Source organism: Herpailurus yagouaroundi, unplaced genomic scaffold (assembly GCF_014898765.1).
Source record: "Herpailurus yagouaroundi ecotype Mexico unplaced genomic scaffold, PumYag 569, whole genome shotgun sequence".
Classification (NCBI taxonomy): Eukaryota; Metazoa; Chordata; class Mammalia; order Carnivora; family Felidae; genus Herpailurus; species Herpailurus yagouaroundi.
The window spans coordinates 6566877-6581518 of NW_024412786.1; the positions used below are offsets into that span (position 1 = coordinate 6566877).

The following is a 14642-nucleotide window of genomic DNA, read 5'->3' on the forward strand; positions in this document are numbered from 1 at the left end:
AGGGAGAGGAGGAGGGGAGGGAGAGGGGGAGGGGGAGGAGGAGGGGGAGAGGAGGAGGGGAGGGGGAGGGGGAGGGGAGGAGGAGGCAGAAAAAATGGCAAGCGGGCAGGACCCAGAACCTGCTCAGGAAGTCAGCCACGGGCACTGGGGCAGAGCCGAGGACAGGTGTCCCCAGGATTCGGCGAAAGGTGGCAGTGGCTCATCCACGGGAGGGTCTCTGGACTGAGCGCCCCCATGGCCCGGCGTTGGGGAGCACGGGAGGGGAGCTGCCTGCCCGACCCCCATGAGGCAGAACTGCATAGGGCGGACAGAACCCCGCTCCAGCAGGGACAAGAACAGTGGGGAGGACAGGCCTGTGTGAGGCGTCAGGAGGGACCGGGAAGTACAGGTGGCCAGGAGACGCACAAGGACAGAAAGGGTGGCTCTGGAGCCAGGGGCCTCGGTCCAAACCCCAGCTCCCTGGTACCCTGCCCTCTGGCCTGACGTGTGACACGTCTCCGGACACCTTCGTCTCCTCATCTGTAACCTGGGGACAGTCACGGGGCCACCTTCCCGCAGGGCTGTCACCGTGATCCAATAAAAGGCACCGAGTGCAATCTGGGCACGAGTGGGCCCGGAAACTGCACGATCTCTTTTTGTTTCGTTATTTGGATCAAGACAGCCTGCCGCCTCCTCCTCCTCCGGGAAGCCGTCCGGACTCCACAGTCCACTGGGATTGGCGCCCCCAAATGTGGACTTCAACCCCACCTGCTCCCTCGCACAGGCGGAGACCTTCCCCCTCGGCAGGGGACTGATGACCGCGCGTCCAGCTCTTCAGCCAGATCACACGGTCCTGTCCCCGCCGACCCTGGGAGCCTGGCCCAGGGCCTCCATCAGGAGCTCGGACTCGGCAGAAGAAGAATGTCACGGCGTGGCGAAAAATCAGAACGCAGACCGAGAGGCCGTGGGGGCTGGGAAAGGCAGGGGGGAGACCAAGCAGGCCCGCAGGAGGCGGGAGGCAGAGGCAGAGCCAGGGAGCCCGGGGTATCCCTCACCTCCCTCTGAGACCGGACTGGGCGAGGTGCGAAGGAGGACGGGGGCCCAGGAGGGAGGAGCAGGGCAGGCGCAGGCCAGCGGGCACCGGGACCCCAGCCCGGAGCAGAAGGGGCACACCTGCCAGGCAGCACATCCTGAGAAGGGGGTCCCCGCCCATCTGAGGGCACACCCAGACCGCGGCGGTCCTCCTCCAGAGCAGAGGGTCCTGCTGGGAGCACCGGCAGGCGGGGTCAGGGGACAGCAATCGGAAGCAGCCCTGGGGCCCAGAGCCCCGGTTTAGTGCCCAGTGGGTACTGGGGAGCGAGGGACGGGGAGCCCAGCAGCGGGCGCTCGGGGTCAGGAGAGGGGCCTTCCACCCACTCCCCAGGCCCACCCCAGGTCCTACAGGAGGGTGGTCCTCACGGGGACCCGCCGGGGGCTCGGTCTGGCCCGCCAGACCTTCACGCGGACGCAAAGCCGTGTGCCCGAGCGCATTAGCTCCCGCGGGGACTCGCGCACACACACGCTTTCGTGCACGGTGCACACAGTCACTGCGTTTGGTGGGAACACGACCACCGCCCGCACGAGAGAAAGCGCACGTTGCGTTTCATCCAGCACGTCGTCACCCAGGGGCTTCCCCGCCTCGGGAAGCCCGGCCAGCGACGGCCACGGCGGATCTGACGGCACGAGCACAGGCGGGCCCCGCAGGCGGGACGCGCTCACGGAAGCACTGACCGCCAAGCCACCGCCGATTCCGCTCTGCCTCCCGGTCCCCTACGGGCCGGCGGGGGCGTTAGGTGGACCTCCACCAACGACGTGTGCGTGGCACATCCACGTCACCTGTGGATTTCACGTGACGATGATGAAGGTGATGCCACGTGATACTGGTGACGAGAGGGACCCCATGTGGTGGGGAGTCAGGGGCCGAGGGTGTGCTGACACTGAAGGGGGTTTCCAGAGCACGTGTGGTTGAGCGTCTGGGGGAGACGGTGGGTGTCTGGGGCCCTCCTGCTAGGCGGGGGGGGGGGGGGCTACGGCTCCTCCCTGGGGGCCCAAACGCCTCAGAACGGCAGGCAAAGAGCTAGGAGAGGCTCCGGTTTGGGGAATAGTTCAACCTGGAGGACTGAAAGGAGACACGTGGGAGGTGAGAGGATTTGCTGGGCACGTCTAGTGGACACGTCCCGCAGCGGCCACCAAGCCGAGGCCCCTGTGGGCAGTGGCCACGGCAGGACCAATTGCCAGCCACCCGGCCTCCCTCTGGCACCGTTCCAAAAACCCCGGGCATGCCTGATGGGCCAAGAAGCTGCTGGGACGTGGGTGCTGGGGAGCCTCAGGACAGACCACGGGCGGGGAAGGCAAGACACGTGGAGACACGCAGGCCACGGGAAGCCAAGGCTTTGTGACACGGCTGCACCTTTCCAGGACAAAGACAGGTGTCGCTGGGGGTTCGGACAACACAGCACTTGGGACGAACCAAAGACCTCAGGGAAGGCTCCCACGTCCACACTCGCCAGCCCACGTGCCAGAAGTCAGCCACACGAGAAACCCCATCCCGACACGGCACACGTGCAACCTGGAACTGTCCCAGACAGGGTGCCGCCTTAGCTCGCGTCCCGGCACGTCCGCTCGCTGCTGGGGATAAAACTTCTCAACTGACAGGCGGAGAGAAGCGGGGCTGGGGGGGGGGGGGGGGGGGGGGGGGGGCGCGCGCACCCCAGCAGCAGGCACGCGACCGGCAGACAGGAAAAGAGGGAGCAGGGAGGGAGTCCGGCTCGCGCGCCCTGCACTGCTCCCGAAGCCCCGCAGAGGCCACGGACCCAGGAACACAGGCCACGTGACAGGTGCCGGCCACGCGCTGCTCACATCCGCTTGGGCTGCAGAGTCTTGCCAGGGCTTTATCATGTCTCCCTTCCTCCGCAGCTGGCTCTGGGAACCCAGACAACAGCTGTGTGATTGCCACCCGATTCCAGGTACAACAACAGCCTGGCTTTCCTTGAGGAGGCTCCTTCCTACAGCTCGTAAAGAGGAGACCCGGCCGTGCTGACCCCCATCGATCTGACCCGACGAAATGAAATAGGTTAGAGCTTGGGGTTTTCCCCAGGACCTGCTGGCAAGCACCAAGGGCCCCCCTAGGTCTCAAAGTAAAGTGGCACATTTTACAGCCCAAATACCAGGAAAACAGAATGCTTCTTTCACATAAGATCTGGTTTATTTCACAGCAGGTGGGACCTACGGAACAGGTATTTAAAATAAAAAGAAAAGGAAAATCACCGCTCGGTTATCAGAATGGGTTTTACATTCTCACACCTACACACACACACACACACACACACACACACACACACACACACACAATATTGCATTCAGAAATCTGTTTGGAAACACCACCCCCTATCCATCATCTATACATATCGGAAGCGTAATTACACAGGCACTCGGTCTCGAAACCTAGCAACAGTAACCACGTAGCTCTTAATCGGCTACCCAGACACCCAAACTCACACATCAGCTCAATGTGCTTCATCCTGAAAGACAAAACCTCCTTGCTTCTCTGTCTGGAACTGCAGACGGACAAGATGTATGAAAACAAACCTTGTTCAGCTGAAGAGGAACAGCCCATGCCATTCAGTCCATTTGACAGTTCATCTCCCCACAAAGCCAGGCAAAGAACAAAAATAACAAAGACTGGAAAAAACAGGGTATTCCGGTCCAAAGCTCATCAGCTTGCAACACGCTTAATATTTGCATGACTGTTTCAGACACGAGCTCTCGGCTCCCCGGCAGCCTCGCCACAGGGACCTCCGTCCTACAGAAGCCGCCGTAAACGCCCCACGGCACAGCCCGTGAGACCCGGGGGGCTCGTGGGCTCCGCGACAGCTCAACACTGGATGTCAGCAAATGGGGATTAACTTTAGTGTTTGCAGCGGCTTTGACACCCTCACTTTCTCGGAGGCGGCAAATGAAATAACCAAACGGAGGTCACGTCTAATCGTTTAAAGGGGAAGGGAATTAAAAAAACAAAGCAAAACAAAACAGAAGGAACCACAGCATCAGGCGCTGGCAACATGCATGCTGGCCGGATGGAGAGCAGAACGTTTCACGACAAGATGTAATCTCCCTTTTAAAGGGACAGAGATGCATCCACACGGCATTCTGGATCCATTTCCGGATCCTACAGACCTCGGAGCGCCCGTTAATCACCTCACTGCTTTTCAGCATGCTTCCTGTCTTCCCCGAAAGCCACGGCGGAGCATCCCTAGTGTACTGATTTCTTGGTCGTGAGCTTCCCCGTCCGGAAAGCAAAGGGCCCGCCGCTCCCAGGCAGAGGCTAGCTGATGATCTGAAGGGTCTTTCGGAGAAAGACGTCGCCGACTACCCAAGTCAGGAGAACGTTTCGCCTTTTAATTTACCCCCTCTGAGTATTGACGCTGACCCCACGTCCCCACCCGCAGCTCGGGATTGGGGGATCCGCCCACCATACTTCTATTCGGAAACGCAACCCAACAGGATGCAGATGAAGCCTTACCCTCACTCCCTCGGTCCAGAGTCCCGACACGTGAGCCTGGTTCTCCAAAACGGTGCCCCAGCCCCACTAAATGATCAGCTAAAGTCTGCTAGTGAGCATCACGGGCCGTCCCGACAGAGGCAAGGGCCCGCAGCCTCAAGTTCAGGACACGCGTCCCCGTCTTCCACGTTTCTCCTATGCCGCGGGGTAGCTTCTAAGTCAAGATTTAATGCAGATCGTACAGTAGAAACACGGCCCCATCCTGTCCTCCCCGGCACCCCCGCCAGGACTCGTGAGGCTGACAGGAGGAGAGCCAGGGCACGTGGGACAAGCTGAAGCCCTCCAGCAAACACGCTGGACACCTGGCACCCGAGGGTCCAGGGGCAGACAGCGGAGTGGCCTCGACCTCGGCAGATAGTGACAGCACCCTCACAGGTCACGAGGATGGGGGTCGGGAGCCAGGCCACAGAGGGTAGAATCGGAGAGCCACGTGGCCACGGAGCCTCACAAACAGCACACTAGAGACCCTCACTGCAGCACGGCCCCAGAACTGCGTGGTGAAAGGGTAGAGAACTGTGTCCCCGGTGCTGCCCACCGCCCCATGCCTGCTCTCCCCGAGGGCAACACATCACAATACTCTAGCAAACACATCCCCGCCAGGGACGCGTACCTTCGCAGAGGTAACAGCCTCAGGACAGTCGTGTGACAACGTGCGTGCCCTCGATGGTGGCTGACGTAGCCCCCAAAGGACGTGTGAGTCCTAATCCCTGGATCAACTTAAGAATCTCAAGAATCTCAAGAAATCTCATCCTGGATTTCGGGCGACTTTAAATACAAAGACTCGCGCCCATATCAGAGAAAGGGGAGGGGACCGGGGACACAGGTGCAGCGAGTGGGCCATGTGCAGCAGCGACAAAGACAGGGGCCATGCCTATCACCCGAGGGATGCCAAGGGACGCCAGGTCCCATCAGAACCCGAGGGAGGCAAGGACGGACTGGCCACACCAGCACCCCGACTCGGCACGTCCAGTCTCCAGAACGGAGGCAGAATAAATCTCCGTTGATTCCCGCTGCCTGGCTGCTGGTGACTCTTTATGGCGACCCCAGGACACTGGTACGTGGTCCGTCCTCACGGTCGAAGCAAGCCCACCCAAGCCGGGGGTGGGGCAGGCCGGCGGGGGGTCCCGGGAGGCACAGGTGGGTCTGGCCTTTGGAAGCCCAGCACCGGAATGCTGGGGGGACACAGACTGGTGACTACAGATACCACGCCAGGCCCCCGAGTCGGGCTCCCTGGGGGCGGCTCTGGCCATCTCCGTCCGCAGAGTTCCCCAGGCACACCCCACACTTGGCACGCACTGCTGGGTGCCGGGGAACCCTGGAGGTTTGGGTCAGCAACTCATCATCAGTCAGGAACAGGAATGGTGGTGGGGGTGGGCCGGGGGGGGGGGGCAGTGGTTCCCGAACTGTTTGGGGAACGACAGCCAGCAGCTCAGAAGACTCATTGAGGGGGAGGGGGGACGAGGAAGCAGCCAGGGTGGCACGGGTCCAGGACACGGGGGAAACGGGCGGATGCACCAATCAGAGAGGAAACGTGCACCAAAGAGTCTGGTTTTCTGAACAGTCGCTTGCTGTTCTCCGGTGATGGGGTGACGGGTTAGTAGCCTGTCCCGCTCGGGAAGGGACTTTCACCTGTGCTCCGGAACCCGGGGCAGGGTGGCAAAGGGGGCATCAGGCTCTGTGGCTCACTCTTCCTCCCCGGCCAGGCCTCAGGCGGACGAAGGTCCCCAAACGGTCACAGGGCCTGAGCGGGAGAAGGTGCTCGATGAAGAGTCATCGTGGAAAGAAGTGATGGGCACCTGGGTACCAGCTGGTTCAGGCACCCCTGGGGGCTCCCTAAGGGGGTTCCAGCAAAATACACTGTTTTCAATCCAGAGGGAAAGGGTGCCCCCTCCAGCAGCGAGAAGCAGACGGCTTTCCCGAGGACGCGCAACTTCTCCAAAGAGGCACCAGCTCGGCTGGGGCTCTGGATTTCAGAGCCTGGACTCCCGTGGGGCCACCTTGTGGAGGTGACCCTGCACCCCGCCTGTCCTCCTCCATCCCGCTCCGTGTCCCTGTCCCAGTCCCAGACAGCCGCTACCAGGGGGCACCCTTCGCCTGCAAGGTCTCCCCATGACCCCGTGCTGCAGGAGCATTGCCAGGACCTCCAACACTTCCTGTGGGAGACAAGTGAGGTGTCAGAGGGCAACGCGGAGTCAAGGAGGAGTCAGGACGTGGGGAGGAACCACCAGTTCCTTAGGTGGGAGCTTATTCGGGGCCGTGGGTGAGGACAGGGGCCTCCAGGAACTCCGTCTAAAGCACAGCGCCCCTGAATGGAGGCCGAGCGGCTTGCACGCCGTGGGTGAGGCTGTCCTGAGCTTCAAGCCTTCCCAGGTTCGGACTTCCTGCCCGGTGCAGGCGCCGCCCCGCCCAGACTCCCACCGCACAGGGCACCTGCTCCCCGCCGGGAACAAGCAAGGCACAGGGCAGAGGCACAGTGCGCACAGGGCAGAGGCACAGTGCGCACAGGGCTGAATCGGGGTTTTACAACAGGCTGACAGCGTCGGTGAATCAGCACGTTGAGGGATGTCTACGCCCACAAAAAGGACCAACAGGCCCGTTTGCTGGACCACAGTCAGACCCCTCGTCAGAAACTCGGGGGAAAGGATAGGTCTCCTTTCCTTCTTTGGAGGTGCCGAAGGGACCCCACAGGGAGCAGACCACCCCTTCCCTGCAGGGTACACGGTGGAAAAGCCCACAATGCAGGGGACAGGAGGCGCGGACCCCTGCCTCGCGTGACCGACAAGCTGGCCCTGTGTCTTCACGAAGCCTGGGTGGTCTTACAAAGGTTCGGAGTAAATGCCGCAGACCTCAGCCCCAGGACTGATAGATACGGACGCCGTACAAGCCTGCGGGGAGTGTCCCCAGGTCTCAGGAGGGCTGCCCTTCATAGTCTAAATAAATCATTGGTCAGAACGGGCGAGCGGTGATTCAAACGTATTCACCCAACACACAGGGATCCTTCCATCGTAGGAAAAGCCCTCAGTTGGTCCGAGAGTCTGCATCCCACGTAGGGAATCTCGAAATCTCAAAACGGAGGAGACAGTCAGGAAGCTCCCCACTCTCTGTCTTAAAATCAACTCGGTACCTCAAGGGACGCGTCACTTTGTGAGTAGGACCGTTAAGGGGCTGGTCCTCGTACTGGCGGTGGGGCGGGCCGGGAGCGTGAATATACGGGGCTCTCGGCCCCCCTCCAGGAGCCAGCGTGGGGAAGCCACTTCCCGACTCCCTCCTGCCCATCAAGGTCGGTGCTCAGAGCAGTAAGGAGGCCCCTCAGCGTCAGAGACAGCTTAACGCAAGAGGCGCGTCCCCGCCGCGGTCGTGGGGTGAGGCCCGCACACGCTCCATGCCCCGCCTCGGCTCTGTGTCCTGCTTCAAAGAGCCCCGATTCCCGGAACAGCGTCTGATACATCGACCTGGAGACGACCCCATCCCACCGCGCGGCCCTCCGTCCCGGGGACAATGTCGGGCGGGAGCTGCTGGCACCCGCCGCGGGCTCACTTCATTCTCTGAGTCGCACGGCAGACGTGAACTCATCCATCTTTACGACATGCTCCCGGGGGCACCGGCCTCAGAGCAACGCAGCGGCTTGCCCTGGCTCACGGGAGGGACTGGCGTCGGCATCGGGCTCGGCCTTCGGGAGGCCCCGATGGCCGGCGCACAGCCCGGGGTGACTCCAGCAAAGCTCCTGGCTCCGCATCCTTGTTCGGTTCTCAGACCCAAGGTGGGTACCAGCCACACATCACACACGGTAAAGACTGGACAGCCAGACACGTGCTTTTGCTCAAACACGGGGGGAGGGGCACAGGCGGTGAGACACAGACGCCATCCAGCCACCTTCCCAGGCACCTCGGAGCCCACCGCCCACCCCGTCCACGGATCGGTACCATCTGTGAAAGCTCACCACCGCTGGTCCAATGGGACTGCTCCCCGCTGCAAGTCCTGTGCAAGCCCGGGGCTGGAGGAAACAGGCCGGCGGGCTCTTCCAAGATGCAAGAGCGGGCCCAGCCGCCGGCAGGGCGATGGGCCAGAGGAGGGGCCCCAGAGACAGTCCTTCTGGTCGGCACAAGGGGTACTAGAGAGGGGAACAGTCGTGAGCACCCCCGCGGGGGCAGGGGAACGGACGCAGAGACGGGGACCCGGGGCGACACCGGTCTCCCCTCCGCCTCGCTCACCGTCGCCTCTGAGTTCACACGGGGAGGCGTGCGATTCAGGACAATGAGCCTAGGTCAGCCGCAAATGTACTCGAGGCCCCAGGGGGACAGCGGTGCCCTCCGCCCACCGCGTGCGTACTGAGGACGCGCAAGCGAGGAGACGGCGCGGCGGCCAGGGCCGCGCTCTCCGTCCCGGTTTGCTAACTGCGGGCGCGGAGCCGCCATCGCGGGGGTGGGAGACGGCGGGGGCTGTCTCCTCGCCAGACGGAGCCCCGCCCCCCGAGCCTACTCACCGATGTCCGTCTCCTTGTGGTTCTTGATGTACTCCGCCAGCTCAAAGTTGCCCGCTATGATCGCCACCTGCCAAGAGCAGACGTCACGTTAGCGCAGAGCCCTGGCCGTTCGCACCCGTCCGCGCCGCCGACGGCCGCACCGCACGGCGGGCCCCCCAGGGCCCCCCAGAAAGACGACACGTACACCCTCATTTTCGGTTTTATTCAGATGTAACCGACACTCAACAGCGTGTGAGGTTAAGGTGCGCGAGGAAACACCTTGACCGCCGGCGACGGTGGGAAGGTCGCAACTCGGTTAGTTAACCTCTGTCACCGCATGTGGCTACAGAGACCCTTCTCCCCAGGACGAGAACTTCTAGGATCTGCTCTCTTGGGAACTTGCCAGCACACCTACGGCAGGGTGAGCGCCAGTCCCCGGGCAGAACGCCACATCTCAGCCACCAGCCCACCTTTTACCTGGAAGTCAGTGCCTCCTGCCCCCCCCCCCCCGCCCACCCCCTGCCCCCTGCCTCGGCAACCACACGTCTGACCTCTCTTCCGGTGGGTTTGGACTTTTAGATTCCACGTATCGGTGAGATTGTATGGTTTACGTCTCCGTGTGACTTAATTCGCTTAGCTTGGTGCCCTCCAGGCCCATGCATGTTATCACAAGCGGGGAGAACAGACCTGACTCTTTTTAGAAAAAGTTTTTTAATTGGTTTATTTATTTGAGAGGGAGGGAGAGGGAGGGAGAGAGAGAGAGAGAGAGAGAGAGAGAGAAAGGGAGAGAGAATCCCAAGCAGGCTCCGTGCTGCCATCACAGAGCAGGGCTCCAACTCCCAAACCGTCAGATCCTGACCTGAGCCGAGATCAAGACTCAGACGCACCACTGACCGAGGCCCCCAGCACCCCAGTCATGACTCTCAAAACGGCAGCCACAGGCTCCATCGGCCCCCACAAATCACGCTCACCCCCCGCAAAGCTCCGGGCCACTCGACAAGGTGAGGCTCTCATTCCACGAGAACCCACAGGAGGGCAAGCGTCTGCCCAGAAGGTCCCCAGCAGGGACCATCTGCACAGGAGCAGGGTGGGGCGCTCAGTGAGCCTGCGCCTGGAGGGCCCCTGGACCATGTCCTGCACTCCGCCCGGCATGCCCCCGCGTCCCGTCCTTCTGATTAGACACGAGCCGCTCCCCATAAGCAGGGAGAAGGGAATCCTCAAAAAAGTACCCAAAGCTCTTCACCAGATTTCAGCCTGGTGGAAAAAATCCCACCCTTGCATGCGTGCAGAAGACCAGAACCAACACCTACGGGAAACGCTCCCAACGCGGGCCCCACGGATCTGTGGGCTGACACGAAAACGCCGGGGTGGGGCTGGAGGGGGAGGGAGACCAGGCGCCAGAAGCATGTGGGCAGGGCTCCCGGCACCACAGGCGACGGTCTACACCCACGGGAGCCAGGCCTGCAGGTGCCAGCCTGGAGACACATGCACATCTACAGCCTTGCGGTGATGACGCGGGTGGGACTCAGCCAATCATCCGGAGGCCTTATTAGCAAACCCTGATTTCCTGGAGAAGCGACTCCCGCCCGAGCCTCCCGCCCGCCCGCCCTACGGATCCCAGACTCGCCAGCCCCCACAGTCACGCGAACCAGCTGGTCACAAGAAACTGCCTCAATGTAGATCTCTCCAACCCGTCGGGCCCGCTGCCCTGGAGCGTCCTGATGGAGGCAGCTTTGCAGAGGCCGGGGGGGGGGGGGGGACCAGACACCCAGGGATCCCGGGCCCCCGCCCTCAGGAGTGACGCTGCTTTCCACGGGTGCCCTCCAAGGATGCCGTCCGAGAGGAGCGGCCGGCCGCCGAGGCCGGGCCCTCCCCGGCTTGCCAGTGGAAGACCAGCCACGGGAGCCACTGCTGACGCCAGTGAAAGCCAGAAGGCAAAGAGCGGTTCAGGGGCGGCCCCTGGGTCTGCCAAGATGGGTGGCTACTATCAAAATCCAGAAGATAGTAAGTGCTGGTGAGGATGTGGAGAGCCCGGCCTGTTTGCGCGCCCACGCGCGCCCTGCTGCTGTTAAGGTAAGAAGGCTCAGCCACCGTGGGAAGCAGCTTGGAGGGCCTCGGGAAGTGAAAGAGAATGACTGCGTGATGTAGCAATTCTACCTCCGGGGTCAGACCCGAAGGGACCGAAAGCGGGTATGATGGTTAATTGTGTCATCTTGACTGAGCCACGGGGGTGCCCAGACAGTCGGCCAAAAACTACCGTGGGTGTGTCTGAGAGGGCGTTTCTGGACGACACGAACGTCCGACTCAGCAGGCTCAGTAAAGCCGCCAGCCCTCCCCGGCTCTGGTGGGCCTCGTCCCACCAGTTGAAGGTCTGAGCAGAACAAAGAGTCTGACTGAGCAGGAAGTCCGCCTACCAGATGTCTGAGCTGGCGGGTAGGTCTCTTCCGACCTTCAGACCCGGACGGAAGTACAAGCTGAGCCTCAGCCCCGCCAGCTTTCAGACTGAGACCTGCACCACCACTGCCTGGGCCTCCAGCTTGTCACAGCATCAGCCCTGGACTTCTCAGCTACCATACAGGGGTGTGTGTGTGTGTGTGTGTGTGTGTGTGTGTGTGTGTGCGCGCGCGCGCGCGCGCACGTGTGCACACGTGCATCCCACTGGCTCTGTTTCCCTGGTGAGTGCAGGTCTGGGTCCTGGGGTGGGGCCACTGTAACAAATGCCCGCCAGTGCGGAAGCAGCTTTGGGAGTGGGGGTGGCAGAGGCTGGAAGAGGTCTGGGGTGCACGGATGGTCAAGGCCATTCTGATGGACTCTCACACCAAATCACGAGGAAATGCATTATAAAGTCACCCACGGCTCGGCCGACTGGTGCTTGCGTCCTAGGGTTGTGCGGAAGGCAGAACGCACGAGCGAGAGTTGGGAATTTGGCGGAGGAGACGTCTATGCAGAGAGAAGGAGCAGCGGGCTGCTCGTAGTGACATGCCAGGGGAGACGAACCGGAGGCGGAGGGCTTAAGCAAGAAGGAGCCAGAACGCAAAGACTGGGGAACATCCTCAGCCCATGCCTGTTGCAAACAGTGAGAAAGCGTGCTCTGAAGAGAAGACCGTGCACGTGGCGTAGCCGGACTACCACTGGACAAAGAGCGCACGGGATTATGGGAGCAGAGACACCGCGGGTTTGAACTGAGAGGGCGGAGCCGGGCTGTAACCGGGGAAGGCTGGGGGCTTCTTGGTTTGGACGAGAGGGGACAGTAGCTCCCGGGCAGCAAACATGCAACGCTCTTCCCGAAGGAGATTCGGAGACTACCAGGCCACTGCCTGGGTTCCACCAGGAGCCTTGTGGGGTGGGACCGCCCTGCAGAGCAGGGGTGAGGCTGCTGCCCTGGCGAGCCCGCAGGCCAGGGCACCGAAGCAAACAGGGCTGTTCTCGAGCCGAAAGACCTCGCGGAGCTGGCTGCTGGGCTCCAGACCACTGGGGACCCGACACCCCTTCCTTCTGTTTCAGCCTCTCTTTTGGAACGGGGACGTCTGGCCCGCGAGGGTCTCGCTGTCGCGCCTTGGAAGCACCCAGCTAGTTGGTTTCACGGGTTCCCAGCGGGAGACGTACTTGGCCTGAGGATGATCCATACCTGGGGTCTCACGCACACCTGAGCTGGATGATGTTTAAGTGGGACTTGGGACTTTAGAGATGGTGCTGGAGTGAGGTAAGACTTTGGGGGGACTGTTAGGTGAAATCAGCGTGCTTTCCATGCCAGAAAGACATGGATTTGGGGGCTCAGGGGGTGGAGTGTTGCATACTTAATGTCTGTGCCCTACCCACCCCCCCACCCTGTGTTGAAAACTAACCCCCAAGGGGAATGGAATTTGGAGGTGGGGTCTTTGGGAGGTAGTTAGGGTGACACGAGGTCATGAGGGTGTAGCCCCTGTCGGGGGATTTGCAACCTTGTAAGAGGGGTTACCAGAGACGCTCTCTCTCCCCCCGACCACATGAGGACACGGCAAGAAGGCCAGCAAGAGAGGCCCCACCAGAACCCAACTGTGCCGCACCCAACCTTGGAGCTCCAGTCCCCAGAACTGTCTGTTGTTCAAGCCCCCTGGTCTGTGGTCTTCCATTACGGCAGCAAGGACAGATTCAGAAAGCAGGGGTCCAAAGAGGTACCTACACACCCACGTTCACAGCAGCGCCACTCACAACAGCCAACGACAGAGGCACCCCCGGGCCCGTCAACAGATGAGTGGATGCTCACGTGTGATCCACTCACGCGAGGCCCCTGGGGTCTCCAGATTCCCGGAGACGGAGAGTGGACGGTGGGCGCCGGGGCTGGGGGAGGGGCCGGGGGTCCGTGCTTCATGGAGACAGAGCTTCAGTTTTGCAAGACGGAGAGTTCTGGAGACGGATGGTGGTGATGGTTTCAGAACAAGGTACTCAACGCCACTGAACAGACTAAGACAGTAAGACTTCTGGTTTGTACATTTTACAATTAAACAAAAAAAGGCAAAAGTGCACCTTTTTGCCAAAAAAAGGCAAAAGTGGACCAGCAGGACAGAAGGTCAAGTATGGATGAACAGGCCAGGAGGTGTTGGAGAGATGCCTGAGCTTTGGAACAGCCAACTCCCCACGAGGCGTGGGGGGTGCTGGGATGAAGGGGGGGAGGGAGGCCTCAGTGCACACAGGAGCAGGGAGCACGCTCCGAGTTACCAGGGAGCACCCTCGGAGTTAGCCGAGAGCATGCTTCGAATTTACCTGTGAATTAGGTAGGTCCTCTGGCCCACCCAGGCCCTGCACCCACCTCATCGATGAGGCGAGAGGGTTTCCTGTGGACAGACACACTGGGCCGTGGTGGGGCACGCCCACAGACCCACACTCTGCCCGTCAGTAAGCAGGGAAAGGTTTAGGGCGCCTCATCGGAGGTGCCCCCAAACCGTCCGTGACTTTTGCCAAAGGGCTGTGCTAGATACACACGGGGACAGCGTGTTTAGGGGACACCGGGGCAGGTGGGGGGCTGTGTGCGTCACAGCAGGATATGAGGTGCCACCCACAATCCACGCCGACACCTGCCTGTTGTCCTTCCCAAAGTCAAGAAGGGAAGCTGACCCAACTGCACACTTACTAGGCGCCAGGCTTTGTGCTGGAGGCCGGGGGCCCCAGGCGAACCCCCACCCCTACCGTCAGGGCCGTCCCTCGCCAGACAGCTGGAATCCCACACCGTCGCCTAGACTGCTGTGCCCCTACCCCTGTATGGCTTCGAGACCAACATGAGGAATGTAAGGAACAGAGTGAGGGGCTCAGCATGGTGGAGGGGGCATCGTGCAGTACCAGGAGCAAAGAGCCTAGGGGACTGAGGGCAGGGGGAGATCTGACAGAGGAAAACTGACCCCACACACAGGGGAGGAGGGCACAAAGAAAGCTGGTTGGCCCTCGCTGCAACTCTCTGCTGATCTGTTTCTACCCATTCTATACCAGGCCACCCTTCCACAGGACTTCCTGGAAGACCCCAGCACTGTATGCACAATACCCTCTGTGGATTCATGCCAGCCCCCCACCCATCCACTCTACCAACTACCCAGTCATCCACCCACTCAACCAACTACCCAGTCATCC

At 61.5% G+C, this 14642-nt stretch overlaps 1 protein-coding gene across 13 annotated transcripts in view; it reads right to left on the reverse strand.

Annotated features, from left to right (window-relative positions):
* The window catches only part of SHANK2 (SH3 and multiple ankyrin repeat domains 2), a 469884-nt gene that overhangs the window by 322568 nt on the left and 132674 nt on the right, over window positions 1-14642 (reverse strand). For 10 of the 13 annotated variants that reach the window (XM_040465723.1, XM_040465722.1, XM_040465718.1 and 7 more), the window contains exons 10-11: window positions 9063-9129; window positions 8520-8690 (exon numbers count right to left, since the gene is read on the reverse strand). In XM_040465723.1, the coding sequence (XP_040321657.1) occupies window positions 8520-8690; window positions 9063-9129 (238 nt within the window). The remainder of the gene's footprint in view (window positions 1-8519; window positions 8691-9062; window positions 9130-14642) is intronic. The other 3 variants (XM_040465727.1, XM_040465726.1, XM_040465725.1) reach the window with 1 other exon arrangement.